We start from the raw sequence: 24,262 nt of genomic DNA, 5'->3' as shown, positions 1-24,262 counted from the left end.
GTCAAACGCACCAATGGGCTGCGTTTATGGACCCACAACACTAGTGGGAGGTGTCTTGCTCTTTCCTACCTGCAGTTGTTTAAGGACCTGGAACGCTAGCAACTCTTGCCTGAGGTCATCTCCGCATTTTACAATCACGGAGAGGAGGCGCCAGTTTGGAAGATGGCCATAAGGGGAACCTTCCCTGATCCGCCTGTGTGGAAATCACAAAGAGTTAAAGAGAGAGGAGAGCCTCTGCCTGCTTCAGGGCATCTCTGGAAAGAGCCTAGCACAACAGCATAGTAACAAGACAGCAGCTGTAAGTCAGTATCAAGAGGTGGATTTTGATTCAAGAATTTCTAGACTAGGGATGTTTCTCTTTCACTGATAGCATGTGCTTAAATGCTTTGCTAAACCGGGATAGTCTTCAGTGTTTTGCTGACTTGGGGCTTTAGGATTGTCAGTTCTTGGAGCCGGGACAGTCGTTTATTATGTTTATACAGCGCTGACACAACGGGACCCTGACGAAGTGCCATAAATCAGTGTTAAACAAGCAGAGAAGATGCCAAACTGTACAGCAGAGGAATTAAGCAGCACTGGAAGGGAATAAGGCCCTTTTCTATCACTTCCCCTCCCATCCACAATCGTACCCCCTCCAAAAGAATAAGCCAAGCACCAAACTTGCGGGACTCAGAGCATCCTGGAACACAGAGCCTAAATCAATCACTGCTGTGTATGGAGACCTTTTGTTTTGGAAATATTGAATCTGAGTCAATATTTGCTCCCTATAGGCAGCCAGCGCCCAAAGCTGAGGCCCCACGTTTACTTACAGAGCAAATCAGCACAGGCAGACACAAGGGAAGCTATTCCACATAGACGAAGCTGGGATTTCAACACGGACCTATTACAGGAATGGGGGTAATGCAGCTTTTCCATGTACCCCACCTCCTTCACTCATACCTGACTTTCTCCTGCCAGGGCTCCTTCAGGGCAACAGCTGACGGATCCTCAGGGTCTCTCCTGAAAGCTGTTGGGGTGTGTGCAAGCTGCTCCGAGAGGCGCCGTCTAGAAAGCAAAGTCATTAAAAACACAAGTCTGCTTTTCCCAAAAGAGAGGTTTCAGTGACAATCCAATACCATCATACACACGTCAGCCCAAAGCACTTACAAAGCTTGTATTGTCAGGGATCACATTACCCATCACTGACGTGCAGACCCCACTTTGGAGTGGAACGTAACAGCTGTGTAGGGTTGTTGCACTGTTAAACAGTTTAATGTAGAAGATGAAGAAAAATGCTGTATCTGATGGAAACAGCAGAGGTTGATTTTCCATGGGCTGAATTTACTCCTTCAAATTAGGAAAATGGGGCTTACACCACTATGTCTTTGGGACCACCCATAGGCAGAACCGCAGTCTTCAGTCTCATTCAAGTGAGTCAGTTTTCAGCAACACTGCACCTCCTAAAACGAGCTAAGAGGTTGCATCAGTACTCTCTCAGAAGAAGAACTCCATCAACTCCAGCTCTTGTAGTACTTCATGTTTCCCTTGGAGATCGTGCGTTCAAGTACTGACCTGGCCTAAGCCTATTTAGCTTCTGAGATCTCAGATCTGTGGTAACATGCATGCTCACGCAACACATACATCACCAAATGACTACTAATTGGTCAGTTGACTCCCCTGATGAAGAATTTACCTTTTGACTTTGGTCTTGCTCCTAGTTTTCAAATATACTCAGACCTGACACTGAGCTTTGCTTAAGTGAAAGAGAATCCACTACCCAGCTAATACGTGCATCTCTTTAGAAGAGGCTTTGGAATTAATTCATACTGTACATCCCATTACACATAGCCACTACTCAGCCCTCACCTACCTCCAGTCCAGGAACATACAGGGCACCTGATGAGAAAAGATGAGGAGTACTGACTAACGGGCTTTTTCTCCAGAGATTTAATGGAGATACCTGATGTTACTCTTCCCCACCCAACACAAAGGCTTGTTTTAAATAAAGACAGTGAAACCCATCTCCAGCTCTGTGGTCTTGAAGAATCCCTGCTACAGTAAGGGAAATCTCCCACCCATAACATAAGCTCACCATTACCTAATATCACCAGCTGCTATGAACACAGGCTCTTTGCTCTCTTGGCTGGTGATGCTGTCCACAGAGAACTGGGAAATATTGTCACAGCTGTTGGTGTGCATCTCTGGAAGCTGGAAAGAGAGACGCAAGGCTGAGTTACAGACCAGAAAGTCTCAGCTGTCTCCTTAGTGAAAAATGATAAAATGTAACATTTATAAACCTTTCAGTCCAAAGGATCCATTAATCACGTTCAGAGCTACTGAAATGCAGCCACTTCTAGGATAAAGGAGGTGAGCTTACACACTGTCCAAGAGCAGGGTGAACCCTGGCTATGAGAAAAGTGTCCCATGGGACCTAATAGCCATGCAAAGCAGACAGTTCCAATTTTTAAGGTCTAATCCAAAAGAGAAGAACAGGCACAGAGTGAACTGCACAGCACTCGATTATCTACCTTGGCGGGATGAATGACTGAGTCTTTCCTGCCAAGATTTGAATCCGGGGCTCCAGGCAGACTTGCTATTTCAATCTCTGAGCCACGGCATTTTAATGTGTTAGGATGCAGATTTCACATTGCGGTTTACGCTCCGTGCCTGGGATGTGCTACATTGTACAAACGCTTTCAGTGCACAAGAGGCTGCTCACGAGAAATTCTCTTGCACACATCTTTCCTTTACAAGCCAGGCAGTTACTCCTACCTCAATCACAGTTGGGAAGCCCCTTGTTCACCAACTAGTTCTAGAATGCTGCCAAGCTGCAGCTAGCTCAGTGCTCTCTCACTGAGGGACATGCCAAAAGGGAAGGAGTAAGACATTACAGACAAAGCTATAGAGGCATCATGCTGAGCATGGCAAAGAGGCAAACCCTTGTGCATTCCACTCAAGCGACTCCGCTCTGGCTGCTCTCAATGTTGGTAGCGTATCCCACAGAGAACAACATCCAGGCCTCCTTGGCTGCAAGGAATCACCAAAACAGGAGCCGGCTGAGATGGGGAGGTTCCTCTGAGAACAGACTGCACCATATGTCCCCTCTCCCTTATAACAGGGAACACAGTTCTATGGCTGGGACTCATTTTCACCATTGGGTTTCTAGTCTTAGTGACGGGGAGTTTGGCTGCCTCACCTCCACCTGCAGTTCCCCAATATCATCCACAGACCAGGCTTCATCATCGTTGTCATAGTTGGGAACGGTGGTGAAGCTGCTGGCCCTCTGCTCATGAGTGATCCCACATTCTGGCAGGTTCTCCGCAGACCTCGTGGTCCGGATGCGGTTCTCTGGGATCCGGGCTGGCACGTTAGTGGTGTCAAAATTTTCACATTCAAGTACTTCAACGTAAATTAAATAGGGTGCCTGAGGGAAGTGGAAACAAATGTCACTGACACAGGGTGACACAACTTACACTAGCCAGGATTTGAGTTCTTCATTTCTCTCTTGCTTTGCAGTTCATTTTTAACATGGCCAGTATCTAGTTGTTCCATCATCAAACCACCCTGAACATTCATCCATCTACCTGCTCTCTCATCTGCTCCTTAGATTGGTCCCTTCTCCTTGGTCTTGATCTAGGACTAGGGCTCATACTTGATACCAGAATCCCGTGACTAATAATAACTGCTGTCTTCCAAATACACTGGGGATCCGCTAAATCTTTTTACAAATGGGAAAACAGAGGTTTGTGTGTCACAGACCAAGTTAGTGCCACATTTGGGAGTTCCTGACTGAGTCTTAGATCCTGCTGCACACTCCAAAATTTTCAGGGGTACCATGACTGGTAGGCGATTAAAGTATGTAACTAATAAATATACCTTTAATTTACATTCCAGATGAAGGAAGGAAGGGGTTTATAGTCATTTGTATTGATACTGAAAATCAGAGGATCTAAAAAATAATATTGCAATATCTTAAAGCCAGAAGCATCTCATCTTGTTTAATGCACAAGGACACGTGCTCAGAGTAAGGTAAGTGGAACAAGACCGGCTTAGGATCAGATGCTAATTACCTTGAGTAGCACCAAAGTGCGTATTTTACTCTGATGTTTAAGAGACATCAGTAACGTTCACATCAATGCAAAACTAATTTACAATCACCAGAAGAAAAAACGTTGAGCTTGGAGGGCTCAATCCTGCAAGGTACTGAGCATTTTGGCACTGATCTCGCAAAGCACATCGGTACATGCTTAACTTGAAGCATGTGAGTATTGTCACTGGAGTTAATGGGAGCACTTGTGTGCTTAAGATCAGGGCCAGAGAGCTCAAAGCCATGCAGAAACAACCCTTTAAAAGAGTAGCCTTGTATTCTGCCCCAGATGCCAATAGCTCACATATAACCCAGCTAAGAATGTTACCCTAATATCTTTGGTCAATTTTTCTGACATTATTGCGCTGGATTCTCAGGTGATGAATGCCTCCAGGTCCCATTTATTTCCGCAGGAGTTATGCTGCTCAGCACCTTTGAAATCCAGTCCTTATCACACAGCACTGAAACCACGCCACCATTAAACTTGGCCCTTTTTCTGAAGGGCTGATGCTAGGGTTTGAGAGTGGCCAAGAGGGACACGAATCCAGGAACATTTGAAATCCAACATTAGAAAGCTTTGGGGAAACTTCCTCTCGCTCAAGCCTTCTCTGGACTCTCCCCTCCCAGCTACCCTTGCATAGACTCCTCTTCCTAACTCTCTTGAGTCCTTGACCTTCTCAAGTGATGCAGCCCAGACAATGACAGCAGGGAAGCCTGCTATGTGCGCTCTACCTGCTACATCTCTGTACCATATGGTGATGACAAACCCTGCCAGGTGAATCTTATTTATGACTGGTTAAGAGAAGGTGAATTATTATTTATTTAGCTTAATATCCAGAAGATGCAGTGAGCTAGGTTCTTAATGTTGGGTTCTCTGAAGTCAGCTTTTAAGGGAAGTGCTAATCTTACAATGCTTCAAGACAATTAATCTTCCTTGCTCGGCCACTCTTACCTTGTCCTTGGAGTTGAGCACCACCGCCTGGGTGTGGGGCACCCGCACCACATGATGGTCAAAGCCAGCTGTGGGAAGCCAGATGCGTGCCGGTAGCTTATGGTTAAGTAAAGACAGCTCCGAGATAAGACGCTGAGTCTTCTGCTCTTTGGTGGGCAAAGTGGCTAGTCTCTTTCCAATGGCCATCAGGGATTTGATGAATTCTCTCTCTGGGGCAAGTCTGACAGGCTAAAATGTTTTAAGGAAGCGGGAGAAGAGAGTTATAAGGCAACAGTTGTGTGTGTAAGATACCCACAGTTCTATAATTAGGAGTCAGTCTGAAATTGTTGGGATAAACTGCACGTGGAAGAGAAGCTTCTACTACCTGTCTGATGCTCTTGTGAATATAAGGAGCAGGTGTAAAACAGGACACTAAAAATGTACATGAACACAAGAACCTCCCTAAAGCATTTCACTCACCTTGAAACTGGCCATTTCCACTGGGATAAAAATCTTCACATCACAATCCCATTGTGGTGCTAACTTAACATGATTATTTTTGTTCACTTACTCATCTATCTGTGCAACACCACATATCTGGCAACAGTGTGAAAAGTCTCTACTCCTAGAGAGCCATTAGAGGGAGCCCAGATCTTTTTTTCCTAATTCTACCAGCCTCACACAGTTATTTTGTCAAGGTTGGGTTGTTTTTTTAAGTCAAAATCTGGGGAATATTTCTCAGAATTCTGACCTTTTTATGCTGGGATTAAACCTCAAGATTATAGTGCAGATTAAAGCTTTTAACCATTAACATATTTGTGAATGTGGCTGCTGTATTTTGCAGGTTAAACAGGGTTCTACTCATTTTGAGCAGCAGAACTGTAACTTGAAATGGTAGAAGTTTATAGTTGAATTTTGCCATTAAAGACAAAGAATTAAAAGCTGTAAAGTGCCCCCATCACCGATCATGCTAGAAATGCACATGCAAATGCTATGTAGCATGGGAAAAGAGAGCAAAGGAAAAATTATTTATAACAGAGAACCTATGAAAGACTAAGTGAAGTTGGTAAAAAAGAAAAGTAACCATCTAGTTAACATTAATGTCCTTTTCCATCCTCTGTAAGAGCAGATGGGTTTAGTTTTTGTCTGTAGTCCACATCAAAAAGCTTCCATGCTTCAATGTAAGTGTAGCACCTGACTCTATAAAGCAGTCAATAGTCACCCTCCTGAAGACAGCAGCTTTCCCTCACTAAGCTACGCTGGCTAACAAAGCATAGGTGTCCTTGCGATAGGAGGAAAAGTTTGCATAGCATCCACGGCAGCATGATCAATTGCAACCACCAGCCATAGAATGAATGTTTAAAAATCCTGCGCCATCCGATGTTCTGTCCTTTAGCATACACACATCTGAACTACATCATGTAGCTCCCATCTTCTATTTTAACAATCCCCATCCAAAGTAGAACCACCCTGTCTGTATGCTACCTTTCAGACTGGCATCCTGATTTCACTGTCCACTATACAGAAATTACCTCTCCACACTTCTGGTAACTCAGTTCCTTCTTGTTCCTGACCACCACACTGATGCTAACATACTCACTGCAGGGCTAGCTACAAACTGGTCAAACAAATATTCTGACCCTCCCGAAGTATCTATGACACTGAACCCATTCACTTTTTTCACAGAATCTTCTGGGCTCTTTCAACCAAAACCCCAAAATGCTGCAATAGCTTATTATGATTATTGCTCCTGTTTTAAAGTTTGTTGTGCCTCATGGCTCAAGTCAATTTTCATCTTTGGTGTGTGTGCATCTGATAATTTCACATACAAAAATCAAGCAGCATAATTTATGCATATTGAAACTTTCATGCATTGCACACACTACTGAGATATTCAATAAAGCCTAGTTACTGCAACAGTGATTTATGATTGTGTCCAACAGGATAATTAATGAATGGAACTCAGAGGCATAAACATAACAGCATGCTAACAGTGAAACCCTGCTTTTCTCAAGGGAACTATCCAAATCTTGATCTGCTAGGAAGAAAGCACTGGTACATACATCTAGGGCAACGCACAATTCAGCTCATCACTTCAACATCCTATATTCTCTTGGTTTTTAACCGTTTAATGGTTTAATACTTCGCATTCATACGTTTCTCCTTGACAACATGCTTCGTAAACATTAACCAATTAAGCTTCACAGCCCCTCAAGTGAGCTAATGCTTGGCACTTAAATTACTTTTTATCTATAGCCCAAAGCATTTACAAAGTTACATATCATCCCTGTTTTAGGAAGAGGGAAGCAGAATGAGAGAAGGGAAGTGACTTGCACAAAGCTACTGTCATACAGGAATAGAACTCAGAAGTTCTAAGCTCTCACTAGAAGAGCTCCACATAAGCCTGAAAGCTTGTCTCTCTCGCCAACAAAAGTAGGTCCAATAAAAGATATTACCTCCCCCACCTTGTCTCTCTAATATCCTGGGTCCAACACAGCTACAACAACACTGCATAGACATTTCCTGGAAGTTTGTCTGGATTATGGACCTCCAGAGGCACCTCAGGCCTTCTACTCCTCTAATCAGTCGTGAACTGCCAAGAAATAGCCTCCCTATTGTTTATTGTTGCTAAGTTCCTGCGTGCCAAGCAGCTCATTGAGATATACTTTGTTCTTCTGCTGAGGTGCCAACACAGTACGGAAAATTAATCTCCATCTTGAGTCCTGTTACAGAGGCCATTTTGGAAACTTTAAACACCCAGCTGGATCCATAGTCACTGACCTTGAATGGTACCGGCAACCTTAAGCTATGTCCCTATATAACAGACACTGAACCCCAGAAAGGGCCGACAGATTGAATTAAGCCGATGCAGACCTGCATTCCAGCATTAGAAAATTAACAGTAAGCTTATCTTACATGGGATCATGACATTAAACTAACTTCTGAGGTCAAGCGGAGAGAGGTGGAAGTGAAACCTTATTCCTTCATTCAGGTTCTCAGCATAGTTAAGTATCACTCTAGCACTCTCTGGGCCAATATAAACACTTACTTGATACTACAGCACCACATTTAACTGGTAATGTTTTAAAATCACTCCGTCCCCTAAAAAAAAAATTAAGTTAAACCATGACATTTTAGGTCTGGATGCTGCTGAATAACCACAATGGGCCTTACTCCAATTATGAACACAGCCCAGATAACTGGCATCCTCAGGTTGTTCAGTACACCATCTTGCAGGGATCAGAACCAGGCATTTGCTACGCTCAGGTGGTGTGTGTGTAGGGGGGGGGGATGATTTTGGTTTGATATGGAGCAAGCCCTGTGGTCTGCTCAGGAGTTAGGATGAGTGGTTTGGGGAGCAGTGCTTGGGTCACCTTCTCTAGCAACTGTCCTCTCATAAGCATGTGCCTTCCCTATGGAATCAAAGGTCATTTTCATCTTTAATTTCACATAAGTATCATCTACTCCAGCCTCTCAGCCGGCACAGAAGGTTGCCCCTTCCCCAGGGTTTTTGCCCAGTTTAGTTTTCGTATCCCAAGCAGTAGGGGTCTCCCCACTTCCCTTTGGGGCACCTGGCACTGGCCACTGTTGGAAGACAGGTTACTGGGCTAGATGGACCTTTGGTCTGACCCAGTATGGCCGTTCTTATGTTCCACAATCTAAGAGATCTTATTGTCAAAAGGCATTTCCTGACATTCAATCTATATTTTCCTAGTCTCCAATATCATCCTCATATCCCCATCCTGTCCACTGTAAGCAATTCTTCTCTCACGGTCCTTGGCGTATGTATTCAAACATTTGTAGATTGATATGCTTCCACTTAGTCAGGCTATACGGACTTCACGCTTAGTCTTTCCTCAGTTCAATCCCCCTCCTGTCTCCCTCACCACATTTCTTTGCTTTTTTCTGAGCTCCCTTCAGTTTATATCTTTTTGGTGCCAGAAATGAGCAACACCACAGGTGCTGTCTCAGAGCGATACACAGAAAAATCTCATTTATATCCCGGTTTCTCAGCATCTCTTACATGTTCTTTCACTTCCACTACTAAACTGGTAGAGACTCTTACCTGATGCACTGAAAGCTAGACAATAGTTACAGATGGTGTGTAGCACAAGAAGCAGGCTGTAGGCCTTTACAGAAATAGAGCAATGCTGCATAGACTAAAACAGATGTTCTACAGGGCATCTGGACTCTTCCAGCTAGCTGTACACTGCCACTAGGTTTCAAGGTTAAAAGTGTTAATTGTGAGGAATACCACATATCTCATACATGTGCATGTGTATAAAAACCTAGGCAATTTAGCTAGGCACAGGTGTCTGCAGCTCATTTATAAATAGGACAAATATTTGCAAAGAGTCTGATTGGCTATAATAAAGGTCTGCCATGTTCAAGCATGACATGAATAACCATGGTTAGTGAAGACTGAAGAACAGATTTCTCTCCTGAGGGAGAAAGGCAGAAGCCAACACCACACAAAGTCCCTTCAGATTACAGAACAGCCATTTAAACTGTAAGTGGATCTCTCATGCTTCAGGCAACATTGATGTGAGAACTATAAAACTCAAATCACTGATATGAGGGTAACAACTATCACTATAAAATACAGAAATTTTTTTGCTCTTCTATACCCCTTTTATCCAAGGGTCTGAAGGCATTTTACAAACATTAAGCCTTCCAACAACCCTTTTGAGGTATTTAAGTATTTGTGACATTGCACTCCATATGCTTTAAGGAAGTATGCTATGAATATGACATAACTGGAATATGCTTTAAGCTAAATAACCCTTGTATGGTGTCATTAGGAAACTTGTAATCTACTAAGTGTGCTCATCCCAGTTGTTTGCATGTACTATTTCTATATCTAGAGTTAGGAGAATAAGATATAAACTTGCGTCACTGATGTAAATATATTAAGTGGAGGCCATTAAGAGAGCTCCAGAAACAATCAGTTGTAAATGGCCCTAAGTTACTTGAAAGCCTTCCTGTATACGGTTGGGCTAGCCCAAGGGGAATGGAGACCATGTCACCTGTAAATGAAATCCATCTTAAATTTGGTACTTTTCCATTTAGAAGGAGGGGTGGGGACCCAGAGAGACAAAAGATTCCCACCTTGTCCCAAAGCTATAAAAGGGGGTGGAGAAGGACAAAGGTGGCAGCCAGTCATGATAAATTCCCTGCTTACCACTTGAGATGTTTGCTGGATCTAACAAAGACCAGGGGAAAGGATTGGGCCCAGACTAGGAAGGAGTCTAGTCTGTGAAAGAAGCTTATTGGAATATCTCTGAGAGTGAGATATTACCTGTAATCAGTTTCTTCATGTATTAGGCTTAGACTTGCGTGTTTTGTTTTATTTTGCTTTGTGATTTACTTTGTTCTGGCTGTTATTACTTGAAACCACTTAAATCCTGCTTTTTATACTTAATAAACCCGAGTAAGTGATTAATACCTGGGGTCGCAAACAGCTGTGCATATCTCTCTATCAGTGATATAGAGGGCGAACAATTTACAAATTTACCCTGTATAAGTTTTATACAGAGTAAAACAGATTTATTTGAGGTTTGGATTCCGCTGGGTGTCTGGGTGCTGGAGACAGGTAACCTGGTGAGTTGTTTTTAGTTAAGGTCTGCAGCGTTGGGGGCGTGGCCCGGACCCTGGGCCTGTGTTGCAGCAACCAAGAGTTTCTGGTTCAACAAAGCAGGGTTCTGGAGTCCCAAGCTGGCAGGGAAAATGGGCTCAGAGGTAATTTCAGCATATCAGGTCACAGTCCCAAGGGGATCTCTGTGACTGAACCCGTCACAGTATTATCCTCTTTTTATGAAAAAATAAGAAATAGAAAAATGTAGCGAACCAAGGTCATGCAGCAATACAGTGGCAGATCTAGGAACCGAACCCAGGAGTCCTGGCTCCCAGTCACCACTTCTCTAACCGCTAGCTTGCACTGCCTCTTTGAGAACACCCTATCTTCCTTGGCAAATATTTTAAGGTTGGCTGACTATATCAATAAATGCCAACCCACTTCAGTATGTTGCTTCTAAACTGGTTGTATGAGAACAGCACTGAGTCACTTTATGAGCTCACTGTAAGGTTTCATTTACCATCCTTTTCTTACTATTTCACATACAGCAACTGTGGAAATAATCCTAGAACACGATAAGGCTTCAAATCTATTCATTAGAGGAGCAAGACAGAGTCAGGTACACATTTCCAAGACCTCATTTACACAGGAGGAATTCAACATTATTCAAATTATTTGACTAACAAAATGGCATGCAAAACACTGTAAATAATTATATTAAAAAGAAACCCCACAGCTCTCAATAAGTGATTTTTGATCATGGACTACATATTCAATACATGGGAAGCCAATTAGGAATCCCAAAATGAGAACGTGCACTGTTAGGAAAATGGTACAAATTAAGGAGAGATGCCTTTGATTAAATATGAAAAATGTTTCATAATAAGAGAAGAGTTATATGGGAACATCAGTTTTGATCTAAAGTAATTTCATCAGACAGAAAACTGATTTTTGTGGAAAAAGCAAATTAAATCCCATCTGGCAGACAACTTGTAAGAAAATTTAAGGAAACAGCATTTCCTCTAACTAGGGGGAGAACACACACAGACGGGTTTGAATGAGTATTCAGAATTTGTATCATCAGCCAGGTTATTCACCTGCGTTAAAGCTTGTAATTTCTTTTTAAATGAAATTTTTTATATCTCCATAGCTGGGTATTTATTGACGAGTTACAATATCTAACTTGCAGGCCCCCTCATGACTTCTTGTTTGCTTTAGTCAAAATTGTACAAACAAAATTTCCCAAAGCTCTGTTTAACTTGTATTCCACTGCAGGCTACTGAAAAGCATAAACTGGAAAAATGTTAACATTTTGATGTGAACACAAGGATATCAACTTCTCTGTTTTGCCTCTGCTTAAGACAGGATAGCAGAACTTTGCTACAGCTCAAGAGGACTCAGCCAATAGAATGCATGCACTGGGCATAAAATGCTGGCATAGAAATGCTCTTGCAATGCAGTGTTCTACATGGAGTGGCTTAATATCAGAGCTGTCTAAGGGCCATTGCCAGGTGACCAGAGATTAGTATTTCAGGACACAGAGGAAATGCTGCTGTAAAATAAGGAAGCGAGGCAACCCAGCCACTAGAACAAAACTGGCCAAACTTACGGAACAGAATGATTTATCAACACTTTCTGTACTCGATGAGAATTCCTGGGAAAAGGATGAAAGGATTTTTTTTTTTAAAGAAAAATAAGGAAAGAAAGAAGGGGGAGAAAAGGCAATAGTTTAGCTCCAATTTTATAAGACCATTTTTCATTTATTTAAAAAAATATCAGGCTTGCTAACCTTTAATAAGAAATTGCAAAATCTGATAAAGAGAATCTTATTTTACGATGGTCATTGGATAATACTAGAGTGATCAGGGGTTAAGGGATCTGGCAATAACTTTATGAATCTAGATTTATTACTATTATAATGTCATATGTCCATGAAGCTTTTCAAACACAGACAGGGTTCCCTGCTCCAAAAATCTTACAATCTAAGTTAGATCTGATTAGATTAGGTCTGTTATTGTTGAAATCTTGTAAACACTGTCAAATGACTATTTTCATTGGTCAAAATCTTTCCAAAATACTTCATCACACAAAAATGAAGGTCAAAAGTACTCCAGATTCTCCAAAACATATTAGTGCTATCAAATATCTGTTGTAGTGTCCAAATCAGTTTGTATTATTTAAAACGCAGCAGTGCCTAGAGGCCCAAATTAAGGATCATGGCCCTCCTGTGCTAGGTGCTACATGTAAAACAAGCATGGCCCAACAATTCACAATCGAAACTACAAAAGTTTTCCTCCCCCACTGCATCCATCTATAATTTTCCATTGCGTACTTTAATTTGAACAGCTTTTTCACTAGAAAATTATCCTCATGGTAATTTATCCTAGAACCAGACTAAAAAACTCAACAACTAAGCCATTTGTTCAATGACGTTTGCAAGGTGGAACTCTAATCAGGAGACAAGTATACTGAAGAAGTAGATTCACCATACTATCAGCAAACCTTCTTTGAATCAGCAGGGCCGCAAACGCAAACTATTAATCAGACTTCTCTGCAAGCGGAGAAAGGCGAATTTTGTGTAGTTGCTGTAATAGTTATTTTAGGTTCCATCACAAATCATTCCTGAATAGATAGATGACCTCAATTTAATGTTGCTTGTTTGATTCCTTAGATTCATAACACAGTCTGCACATAATCTTGTAGTTTACATTTCCATGGTCCCTACTCGTTTTATGGTCCCCATAATTTTCCAATATCCAAAAGTGAAAAACAAGAGGCAGCAGTAGGGGTACAGAAGAGAACTGTTAATATAAATGAACAACAACTATTCTACCCACAGAGCTAAGTGCAAATACAGCCTAGATTACACATTCTTGCAGAGCAAGGGTGCTCAAGGCAAAAGGGGCACTGGTAGCGACAGATCACCAAGCAGTTCTGGTAACTGAACAGAACTCCTAGTCATTTTTCTCTCCACTTCACACCGCAGGAAGAAATTCCAACACAATTTCATGTTTGGAACCCAACCCAGCAGATGGTCACGGCACTCCAGAGTTTACCCCATTCACTGGAGAGACTTCCCCATGCTTGACAGAAATCCAGACAGCTTCCAAACCATGTCTGACAGCTGCAATAGAAGCTTGTTAAAAACCTGGCTAAGCTATGCAGTGTCCAGACCATGTGTCTACACTTGAAATGGAAGCAGCTGCAATTGGCACCATTTCATACAAACTCAGTGCAGCCCATGGTCTCCTGGAATGCTATCAACATGGGCCTCATGAGGCCAAATCCAGGGCAACCTCTCCTCTACTCCGATTCCTGTAGAATAGAAGTGATTTACACCAAGATGTACTGACACCATAACCCAATCCAGAAATGTAAGATGGTGCAGAACATGGTGACCTATTTAAAAGCAGTGCTTCTTGGCAGCACTATGTGACACCACTGCTTTGTGGTCTGCACTGGCTGCCGAATGGTTTCCAGACTGAGTTTAAGGTGTTTGCTTTGGCCTGTAAATCCATAAATGGCCTGAGATCTTTCTAATTGTGACACAACCTCTTTCCTCATGCCACGCTGCCAAAATTGCCACAGGCAAAGCCGGCTCCCCCTTAATTTAAAAAAAAGGGGGGAGGAGGGAACCTGAAGAGCACTTTCCATGAAGGGCTCATGAGATGAGCTCCATACCACATGCCCTGGAAACAAACCTGGGTCTGCTGACTTTCAGTGCACACTACAAGTAGTAATTTGCAAGGACTGCTGCAGAGTATGGGGTGCAGATTTGTGTGGGGAAGGGGAGTTCTGTGTTTGTTAGGGATTCGGGTCCGACAGCAGTAATTTAATTTTTTGTTTGTAATTTGTGGCAGACATGCCGAGAGTTTTGGCTAGGATTTATGGTATAAATCTGAATAAATAATAATAAATATTTATGTTTCAGCAAAACTCCCCCCCCCTTTGGTTTTCATCTGGCTCAAAGGCAGCAATATTCTGATTTCTTGAATAAAACATGCCAGTATTTCTGTAGTGCCTCATTTAAAATCCTTCAATCTATTATTTTCATGCAAAAAGAAAGATAATATTGAAGCCTCACACCCTTGAGACTGGTGTGTAATTGATTTAATTCATTTCCCAAAGACAGACAAACAGACCTGTTTTTAGCATGTTAATTACAGGGACATGCTAATTCCACAAGGCTTAATCTTACTTGAGAAATAATCACATTTAAATTAATAACTTCCTCATGAGCACATTAAAAAAAACCCTCCCAATTCTTAGGCCACAATGGTGGGTGGGTGCATGCGCATGTATTTTAAGCAACAGCCTTGGAAGACTCATCAGGAAGCAACTATTTGCTTTCAAACTCAGCAAACAAAGCGCAAAATAGGTAAACAATCCAAATATGAATATTAACAAGGGATTTTCACACAGATAAACATGCACACGAGCCGAGCTCAATCAACTTCATAAGGCTGTGGTTTGCACTTGCTGATTATTGAAGTTCTCAAAAAGAAAAGGAGTACTTGTGGCACCTTAGAGACTAACAAATTTATTAGAGCATAAGCTTTCGTGAGCTACAGCTCACTTCATCGGATGCATTACTTGAAGTTCTGTATTTGAAGAGCCTTTCCTTTCATCACGCAGTTTTCCCTGCACTGGATTCCACAGAGGAGTCAGAGCCCTGAGTTTGTGGCTTGTTAATTAATTAATTTTGTGGACCTGCATTCAGCATGACAAACTTCACTGCAGGATGAAGTTAAATGAACAGGTGAGTTGGGAGGTAGAGATCATTAAGCAGATAACTGTTTTGCAGCAGACAACTGAAAAGGAAGAACCGGATACGAATTGGTGATGGAATGTTTCAATGGTATGTTTCTCCTCTACCTCACCTAATTCAGGTGCAGACTAAAAGTTGTTACCATCTGAGGCTGTTTCTGGTGCCATGTGTCTCTGTCCAGTTCCCAAGAGATGAATGTCCACATTAAAAAAACCCAGAAGCGGCACTCACTGGCCCTCTTAGTCTCAAAGGCTATGTCTTCATTGCAAGATTAACTAAGGCTTGGGAGCATCCCTACTACAAAGCCCTACTTGTGCCACACCTGTGTGGCTGCATCCACAACAGTGCTGTAGTAGCCCATGTGCTGGGATAGATTTCTAGGATATTTCATGGTTCTTAGCAGTGCATTATACTGGGCCACTCTATTAAGTTATTCACAGTGTACTGTATGAAAACTTGTCTGTCCTTCCTTGGCTCCTGTGCAGAAATGCTCTTATGGATCTTACTGATAGCTCACCACAGCTTTACCAGAAGGCTGGGGCCAACTTCTGGCCAACTGGCAGCACAGGAGAAGGATTTCTTGAGTAGCATCTCTGTTCAAATGCTGTAGAAGTGCAGCAGGAATGAAGCAGGCAAATGTGGGGCTGAAGTGCAGTGCAGAAGAAGGGAGGACTTAGACAAGAAAGTGCAGCCCAGGTGGAATTGTAGGATAGATTGGAGGACTAACAGCACCTGGGTGTTCTCAGGGCAAAGCAGGTGGAATACCAGCCTGTGGTTACAGGAAACCTCCCCTCAGCTATGCCTGCTAGCACCAAAAAGCATCCTGGAGCCCATGTGAGAGATGTTTCTGTGTGGGTGGAATGAGGGCTAGAGGCAACACCCGAGCTATAGCTCTGGTTAAGTCTGCCGTGAAGACATACCCAGAGAGATTAAGAACCAAATGGACCATGCAGAATGAACTCCCTCCCCTCTCAAAGTTGGCCCTCTTGTCCTAGAAAAGAAGTTGACACTTCCATGCTGTAATTAGATTTCAATCTCCAGGGCTGTCAACACAAGACCTTACATGAGCCCTGAAGTCACAAATGCAAATTTAAAAAGTTGGCAAGAGAACCAGGTAAATTGCATTTGTTTGAAATAAAACATTCCTCAACACCACGGCCCCCCACAAGAAAACTCAGCAAAGAAAATCATTCCATACTCCTCCCTCTTTCTTGCGCTTCATTTGCAATTCCAGGCAGGTTTTACAACAGTTTTGCATATCTCCACAATTTTTTTTTTTGGCTCAATATTTCTACCACTGATTTCCTAATTGCATAAAGAAGTAGAGAAAAAATAATAAAAGTATGAGGTACCATTCTGTTTCTTGATACAGACCTTGGGATAGTTACCACGGAAGGTTTGAGCTTGTCAGCACATCAAAAACTGTTCTCGTTTAAACAAAACAGTTTAAAAATCTGTTTAGTTGAACCAGAATGGTCACACTCGTATCTGTGGAAAGTTGTTATCTCTATTTATCATGCCCGGGTAAATTTACTGACAAGCTAAAACTGATATAAGCCAGGTCTAAATCAATTCAAAAGCTTCACACAAAGTTGCACCAGCGTAAAGTCAAGTCAGATCTAGGTAACTACGGCAGCAGAGTGTGTTGACCCGCCTTGAGATACTGAGCTGACCTGATCCCTGCTGTGTGTCACTGGAGACTTTGGAAAACATGCTACAGAGGCCTTATCACACATTCTATCTGTACGCAAGTAGTCTCACTAGCTTCGATGACACTCCTGACACAGCTAATTTCTGCACAATAAGGCCTTCAACTGGAATATGTCCTTGGTCTCTAACTCTACCATGGCACTTGTGTGCTGTCTTTTCAGATTAATGAACAAGGAGCTTGAGATTCTCTCAAATGGACTACTGCCCAACTCATAGGGTTGCCAGGTGCCTGGACACCAAAAGCCTGGTTACTGAGGGCGGGGGGGAGGGATGTGCCAGGTCATCAACCCATGCCAGCCACAACTAGCCGGGGCCACCTCCTGCCTGCATCTTGAGGGCAGGTAGGCAGACAACAGGCTCCGCATCCGGCTGCAGCTCCCCTCCCAGCCCCAGAGCAGAGGGAGGCCAGCTGGCGGTTCAGTGGGAGGAGATGGAGAGGAACCAGTGACCAGGTATGAGAGAGTGGGGACAGCAGCGAGCACGATGGGGAAGGGGAGGAGCAAGTTGGGGGAGGGGTCCAGTTTTCAGCAATTAGAAAGCTGGCAACCCTACTAACTCAGTGCAACTAGTAATTGTGGGGAAGGGGCTGTCTGGGCTAAGAGAGGTTAAAGAAAGGATTCTTGTCCTGCACCTCCCAAAACAGGAGAAATCCTATCGCCAAAACATCACTTTCCCCCCTATGAATGCTCTGTTGTGCCACAAGATCTAGAAGCTACAGTCCATCTAGTAAATTATTAAGTTGGGCTTTGTTCCTATAACTGTTCAGATACCAGATGCAGGAAACATTCGTTATTTCAGAAATTTCATGTCAGAGATGCCAGCATCTCTTTACCTTACCAGCTAAATACTGTAATGGGTAGATTCCTTCCTAATACCACACATTACCACTTTTATAAAAGGCACCCTGGTGCCTGACACCACTGTGAACTGCTAGCTTGACTATCCACAGTGTTTGAAATCAAAACAAGCACAGCAGGATATGCCTATGTAAGAACTAGCCTGGGTGATGACTTGCTTAAAGCAGCTCTTAGCACAAGTACCACCAAGCTACTGCAAACTAGCAACCTGCACTGCACAGAGCCAAATCATTTTTGATCTTTTAGAGTTAAATAAAACCTTTCTCCAGTAAGAATAAATATACTCTCTCACAAGTAGTCAGGATGGAATTACGGCCAGGCGGAAGTCCTGAGCAGGACAAGAGTATGGTTTTAGCTTTTGCACAGGCTTTCTGCAGAGGGGTCTATTTCACCTTTTGAGATCTGTAATGCAGGATTGAAAGATTTCACTGAAACGATGTTATGCGTGTGCTTGCTTTATTTATTTATTTATTTATTTATTTGTAAAAGCATTTTCAAAAGTAAAGCAACTGAAACTTAAATTAAGATTTAGAAAATCAGACTGGAATTACCAGTGTGTAAATTAATAGGCTCTCATGTTAAAGAGAAAATCCCACTGCAAAGAAAAGGAGTTTAAATAGTGTTTTATGTGGAAACAGAAGTGCTTTAGACTGAACGCATTCGGGATTACAAAACAAGATACCTTGCCTCCTACTGAAAAATGTCTCCACGTAACCATTTATAAGCAGAAAACCAGGAACTGCTAGTGCAAGAGAAAAGGGGGGGTGGGGAGGGAGTACACTACACTTGGCTGTCAAATGCCATTCTGTCATGCTCCTCCTTTTGAGCAGAAAAATGGGATCTCCAACTCTAAAGCAAAGCCGCAATGTGCTTTGCCCAATTCTGCAAGGCGCTGAACATCCTTCGATCCCTATTAGGACCAACGGGCATTGAGATGCACCCATACCTCATAGGATTAGGTCCATAGTTCCTTTGCAGTGAAGCAGCCCTAATGTTTGTTATCCACACCTTAAATACATTACCAATTTGAAAACCAGTAGTGACTGAACTGCACAATGACTGATTATATATTAATGAAATATTTCTGCTGTACCAAGCAGGCTGGAGTATGAATAGCTGACTGTTCATGGGCTGTGGCCATAAAGTGCATTTCTTCCACATTACAGTGATAACCTTTGTTGCAGAGTTTAACACTGGACTCCTTCTATCACACAATGGGCCAACTCCAGCAACTGTGACCCAGGTTGAGACACACAGACAGAGTCTGAATGAGTCAACAAAGACAATGAAAATTATAATATGGTTGAGTCAGCGGATGGGATGCTTTGAATTTTTCTCATTAAAGGCGATACTTGCTTAATCCCAGCCAAAATTAAATAGAAGTGATTTTTTTAAAACCAAATATAAACTGAAGCAAATATGCCAACTACAGACATATTCAGAGGGTGAATGGTGGAGTTTCAGAAACTTCTGGGTAAAAGACAGAGGAAAGAAAAGCAGGCCAGCACTCCAGAGACCCAAACTCAATTCCCATCCAGCCTCTTCTGTCCCATGCCAACAGCAGCTGGGATTGCATTACACGGTTTACAAGCTACCCCATTTCCTCACTCAAAGAATGAAAACTACAGTGTAATTTACAAGCTGTTAGAAACTACACCTGTTTACAAAGAGCAAGTCTCACTGACTTTCAGAGTGACTAAAAGTCACTTTGGAAAATGGGACTTAGGCTGCTAAGTCATTTAGATGCTTTTGAAAATGTTACCGTAAGTCATTAAAAACCAATGAGCCTGATTCCCCATCCATCCTAAAACCCTTTTAATGCCACCATGGCAGTGTCAAGGAGCTTTAGGGTATGTGAGCATCAGTCCCATTGTTTTTAAAGTACATTGAAATGTAATAAAATAGCCAACAGGAGTCCTCCTCTTGACAGTCTCACACAACATTCTAGGACCAGACATTTAGATCTCATTGGAAACCATTTAAAATGAGTGCTTTTCAAAGCTGTTTTAAAGACAGCTTTAGAAACCTCAACCTTTGAGTAGGATTTAAACACACAACTCCCACTAATTTCAAATGGGCGTTACGTGGGTAAATCCCATAGCTGGATTTTTAAAGCTCAAACAAAAGCTATACTTTAACCAAAAATTTTTAATATAACTTAACAGGTGTTTTTATACAAATTCTACTTTAACTGGATAATTACAAACCACATCCGAATTCTCACAGCCCCAAGTCAGGCTCTCTTCTATATCAACTCTCAATCCAGTGGGCTGAAAGGAGATACTGGTCCCTTTGGTTCTCTTTGAACAATTAGTTTATATACACAAAAAGAAAAGGAGTACTAGTGGCACCTTAGAGACTAACAAATTTATTTGAGCATAAGCTTTCGTGAGCTACAGCTCACTTCATCGGATACACATATACTCTTATTTAGTAACTACCTAGCATTAAGAGCTATTCTATCAAATCCCGGTAGCTTCCTTTTGATGGACAGACATAATGTAGCGCTTATCTACACAGGAACGTTTTACCAGTTATACCAGTTTAATTATAAACTGTTATAGCACTTATTCCAGAATAAAAGTGGCTTGTTTTGGTTTATGTTAAACCCCTTCCAAAGAGGCATAAAAAACAAACAAAAACCCACTCTCATTCTGGATTAAGAATATGGGCAGTTATAACAGTATAACTATCTGTTTAAATTGACACCTTCGTTTATACAATTATAACTTTCCCATGTCAAAAACAGACTCCAAGGAGAGACTGCTGAAATGGAATTAATTTGCAAACTGGATACAATTAACTTAGGCTTGAATAGAGACTGGGAGTGGATGGGTCATTACACAAAGTAAAACTATTGCCCCATGTTTATCCCCCCCCCACCCACTCTGTTCCTCAGACATTCTTGTCAACTGCTGGAAATGGCCCACCTTGATTATCACTACAAAAGGTTCCCCCACAATCTGCTGGTAATAGCTCACCTTAAGTTATCACTCTGGTTACAGTGTGTATGGTAATACCCATTGTTTCATGTTCTCTGTGTATATAAATCTCCCCATTGTATTTTCCACTGAATGCATCCGATGAAGTGAGCTATAGCTCACAAAAGCTTATGCTCAAATAAATTTGTTAGTCTCTAAGGTGCCACAAGTCCTCCTTTTCTTTTTGCGAATACAGACTAACACGGCTGCTACTCTGAAACATTTCCCATGTAGACATCTCCTAACTCTGAAGGGAAACTCAACCAGTCTGACTAAAAAAAAGGGATGCCCAAGATTGCATAAGGAGGAAGGGAACTCAATTCTCTTGGTATTCAGGATTAGAAATCTGGGGACTCATCCAGGATTCCAGGACACACTAAACTAAGCACACTTATTCTAACAGGCATATTCACAGAGAATCTGATCCAACTCATTTAATTTAATAAACTTGGGAGAGGGTGAAAGAATTGGATAGAAATAATGGGCAATTCCATTTAATGCTTATCTAGGAAAGCAATTAAGAGTCAATTCACTTGAAGAAATGAGAAAATTCCTGAGCTCTACAAATCAGCAGGTTCTATTAGCTTAGACTGAACTATGATCGTAATAAAAGTATCACCTCACACTGGCAGAATTAAATAAGTCAGTTACTACCTGCTGCCTTCTTTAAACTATCCAGGCAAATAGGTGCTTCTAAAAAGCAAACTAGATAGACGTTTCACCCTTTGGTTTTATGGCAAAGCCAGTTTACCATGTGTACTGTCAGCACAGTGTGTAGATTATCTATCAGCCAATTTTCAGCTTCTATTAAACATACACGCATATACAGACAAAAAGAAACTCAAATCAATGTGGGCTCTGTTAATATAAACCTGTGGGTCATGAAGTCCTTTTAAAATCTTATTTATATGTTCTCCTAGTATAGGCCTCATGGTTTTTACAAACAACAGAGCAAATTTCCTGCTTTGAAGAGCTTACAGTCGACATAGTAAAAACAAAGCAGAAAGGGAATGGACACTACATACAAGCAGAGTGGCCACACCTTGCTTGGCTTGTGTTCTGTTAGCTGCAAGATTTTTAAAAAATACTTGAAAGTGTAATGAGAGCTTAATGAATGGATAAATGATATGAGGTCTGAGCAGGGTTGAACTGTTAGCTATAGAAAGGTTACCAGAAGAGATGAAGATTTAGGAGAGGCTTGAAGGAGAAGAACAAGTCTTGCTTGGAGTACTAGAATGGGCTCTCTTCCCAACTTTGGGGAGCAGCATGACAAAAGAAGGTACAGAGTCACAAGTGGGAGGGGACAGGTTTGGTAAGGCAGAGTTGGCAGAGCACAGTCCATGAGTGGGAAGTTAGTAAGAGCCAACACTTGGGCGGGGTAATAAAAAGGGAGTGAGGGTAAGAACTGAACCTTATTTCTTGGCCATGGTTGTTTGACCCAAGTCAGGATTACCAAAGGTCATACAATTCATTGACTTCAATCACTGCTCTTACAAGGCCATGCCATGGTGCAGAACCTTAAAGCAAGGAGTCCTGAGCACAGTACAGAATGGAGCAGAAAGTCAGTCTGAGCACTCCTGCACTGTCCCGTAATTTGACTTATTTACTGATGCAACAGATGTTTGCAACATCTTACAGAAAAACGAGCAAATGCTAGTTCAGGGAAGGAACAGCTACTGCACAGTGCAAGTCAACTTCCTCAATGGTTCAGTTTCCATTTTATTTTTAATTAAGCCATTGCCCTTCACTGAACATCTCTGCAGCTCACGTTGGTATGACAAGCAGACGACATAAACCACAGGATGGCCTGTGTCAAATATGCAAACGCACAAACCAATAGATTCATCTTCCCCTCCAGAGAAGGGGTTAGAAAACATGTTTTCAAGGCCACCAGTAAGATCTGGTTCTGCTTCCCAAACTAGTATGGAGGCTGAAAACCCCCAAGACACAGTGTAATGGCAGTTACGGAAATGAGAGCAGTATGGGATTCCTGTAGCACTAATTATCTGTGGAGACGAACAAGTATCAGTTGATGGTGTCACACATGGCAAAAATTTATCATGATGTTGAGTTAATGTGTAACAATCAAATGGAAAGTAAAGGACAAAGTGACTAGACTGATGAACCAAGGTTATAGCAAGGTATGGTTGATGGGTCATTTGGCTGGCTAAAGATCATGGAAGGCTTAGCTTGTGTCATTAGAAATGAGACACAAAGCTGTGATCTTAGTCAAAGCACCACAACAGGTACAGGGGATCTAGTGCATTTGGACAGGAACGGCAGATAACTAAAACTGCTGTGGGAATCAATGTATAGCTTTTTGCTAACCGTACAAACTTTAGGCGTGACCCTGAGAAGCTCAGGATGTCTTAGCACCTACCCTCGTTCAACTTTAATGTTCTCAGCTGTGTTTAACAGGGAGGAAATGGTACGATTTGCTTCTCCAGTTCTAGAAGGCTGCTGAACATGAGATGGAAGGAAGTAAAAGTGGGGTACAGGCCTAAACCCTCTTACTAACCCACACCCAACCACAAAACGGTGTGAACAGTGCCACAAAGCCTGAACGCAAACAAACCGAATCAACATGCCTGGCGGAAATCAGCAGCATTTCCTCTATCACAGTCACTGGGGACCTTGGGAGATGAGAGGAGGAATCCAGGAACAACCTTCACTGACGCGTCCCAGTGATCTCACTCTCACCTCGCTGGTTAATTGCATAGGTGAAACGAGCTCACAAGAGGCACCTGCAGCTCAGCAGCACCTTAGCAGGAAAACATCCCATGCTCACAACATTCTCATCTCTCCCTGGGTGCAGCCGCTGGACACAAAGGAGCCCTGAGATTGCAAGCACCCCAACCAGAACTGACTGTTGTATCCGACGTCCCAGCTGTGTGTTCATTCCTGGATGGTGGGTTCTAGCAGGGCAGGCACATTTGGGGCATCAGAGAAAGACAGGGCCACATCCACCATGACTGAACTGGCCTCATTAGCACTACAAAAAGTAAATTTCCCTCTGTTGATATTCACCCCTTCTTGTCAACTGTTGGAAATGGGCCACATCCACCCTAATTGAATTGGCCTCATTAGCACTGATCCCCCACTCAGTAAGGCAACTCCATCTTTTCATGTGCTGTGTATTTATACCTGCCTATTGTATTTTCCACAATATGCATTTGATGAAGTGGGTTATAGCCCATGAAAGCTTATGCCCAAATAAATTTTGCAAAAAGAAAAGGAGTATTTGTGGCACCTTAGAGACTAACAAATGTATTTGAGCATAAGCTTTCGTGAGCTACAGCTCACTTCATCGGATCCATTCAGTGATGATCTTAAGTGATCACTCTCGTTACAGTGTGTATGGTAACACCCATTGT

The 24,262-nt window shown here is 42.3% G+C and overlaps 1 protein-coding gene across 4 annotated transcripts in view; it reads right to left on the bottom strand.

Annotated features, from left to right (window-relative positions):
* PI4KB (phosphatidylinositol 4-kinase beta) overlaps positions 1 to 24,262 on the bottom strand; it is a 59,061-nt gene that overhangs the window by 9,276 nt on the left and 25,523 nt on the right. For 3 of the 4 annotated variants that reach the window (XM_038382779.2, XM_038382781.2, XM_043501752.1), the window contains 5 exons: positions 5,019 to 5,246; positions 3,176 to 3,403; positions 2,078 to 2,187; positions 940 to 1,044; positions 70 to 193 (listed from right to left, as the gene is read on the bottom strand). In XM_038382779.2, coding sequence (XP_038238707.1) covers positions 70 to 193; positions 940 to 1,044; positions 2,078 to 2,187; positions 3,176 to 3,403; positions 5,019 to 5,246 — 795 coding nt within the window. Of the gene's footprint in view, positions 1 to 69; positions 194 to 939; positions 1,045 to 2,077; positions 2,188 to 3,175; positions 3,404 to 5,018; positions 5,247 to 12,181; positions 12,227 to 24,262 lie in introns of all 4 variants that reach the window. The other variant, XM_038382777.2, reaches the window with a different exon arrangement.

This window comes from Dermochelys coriacea, chromosome 24, assembly GCF_009764565.3.
Source record: "Dermochelys coriacea isolate rDerCor1 chromosome 24, rDerCor1.pri.v4, whole genome shotgun sequence".
In the NCBI taxonomy this organism is placed as follows: domain Eukaryota; kingdom Metazoa; phylum Chordata; order Testudines; family Dermochelyidae; genus Dermochelys; species Dermochelys coriacea.
Note: the sequence above shows the minus strand (reverse complement) of the source record. Positions and strands in the feature narration are given on the sequence as shown.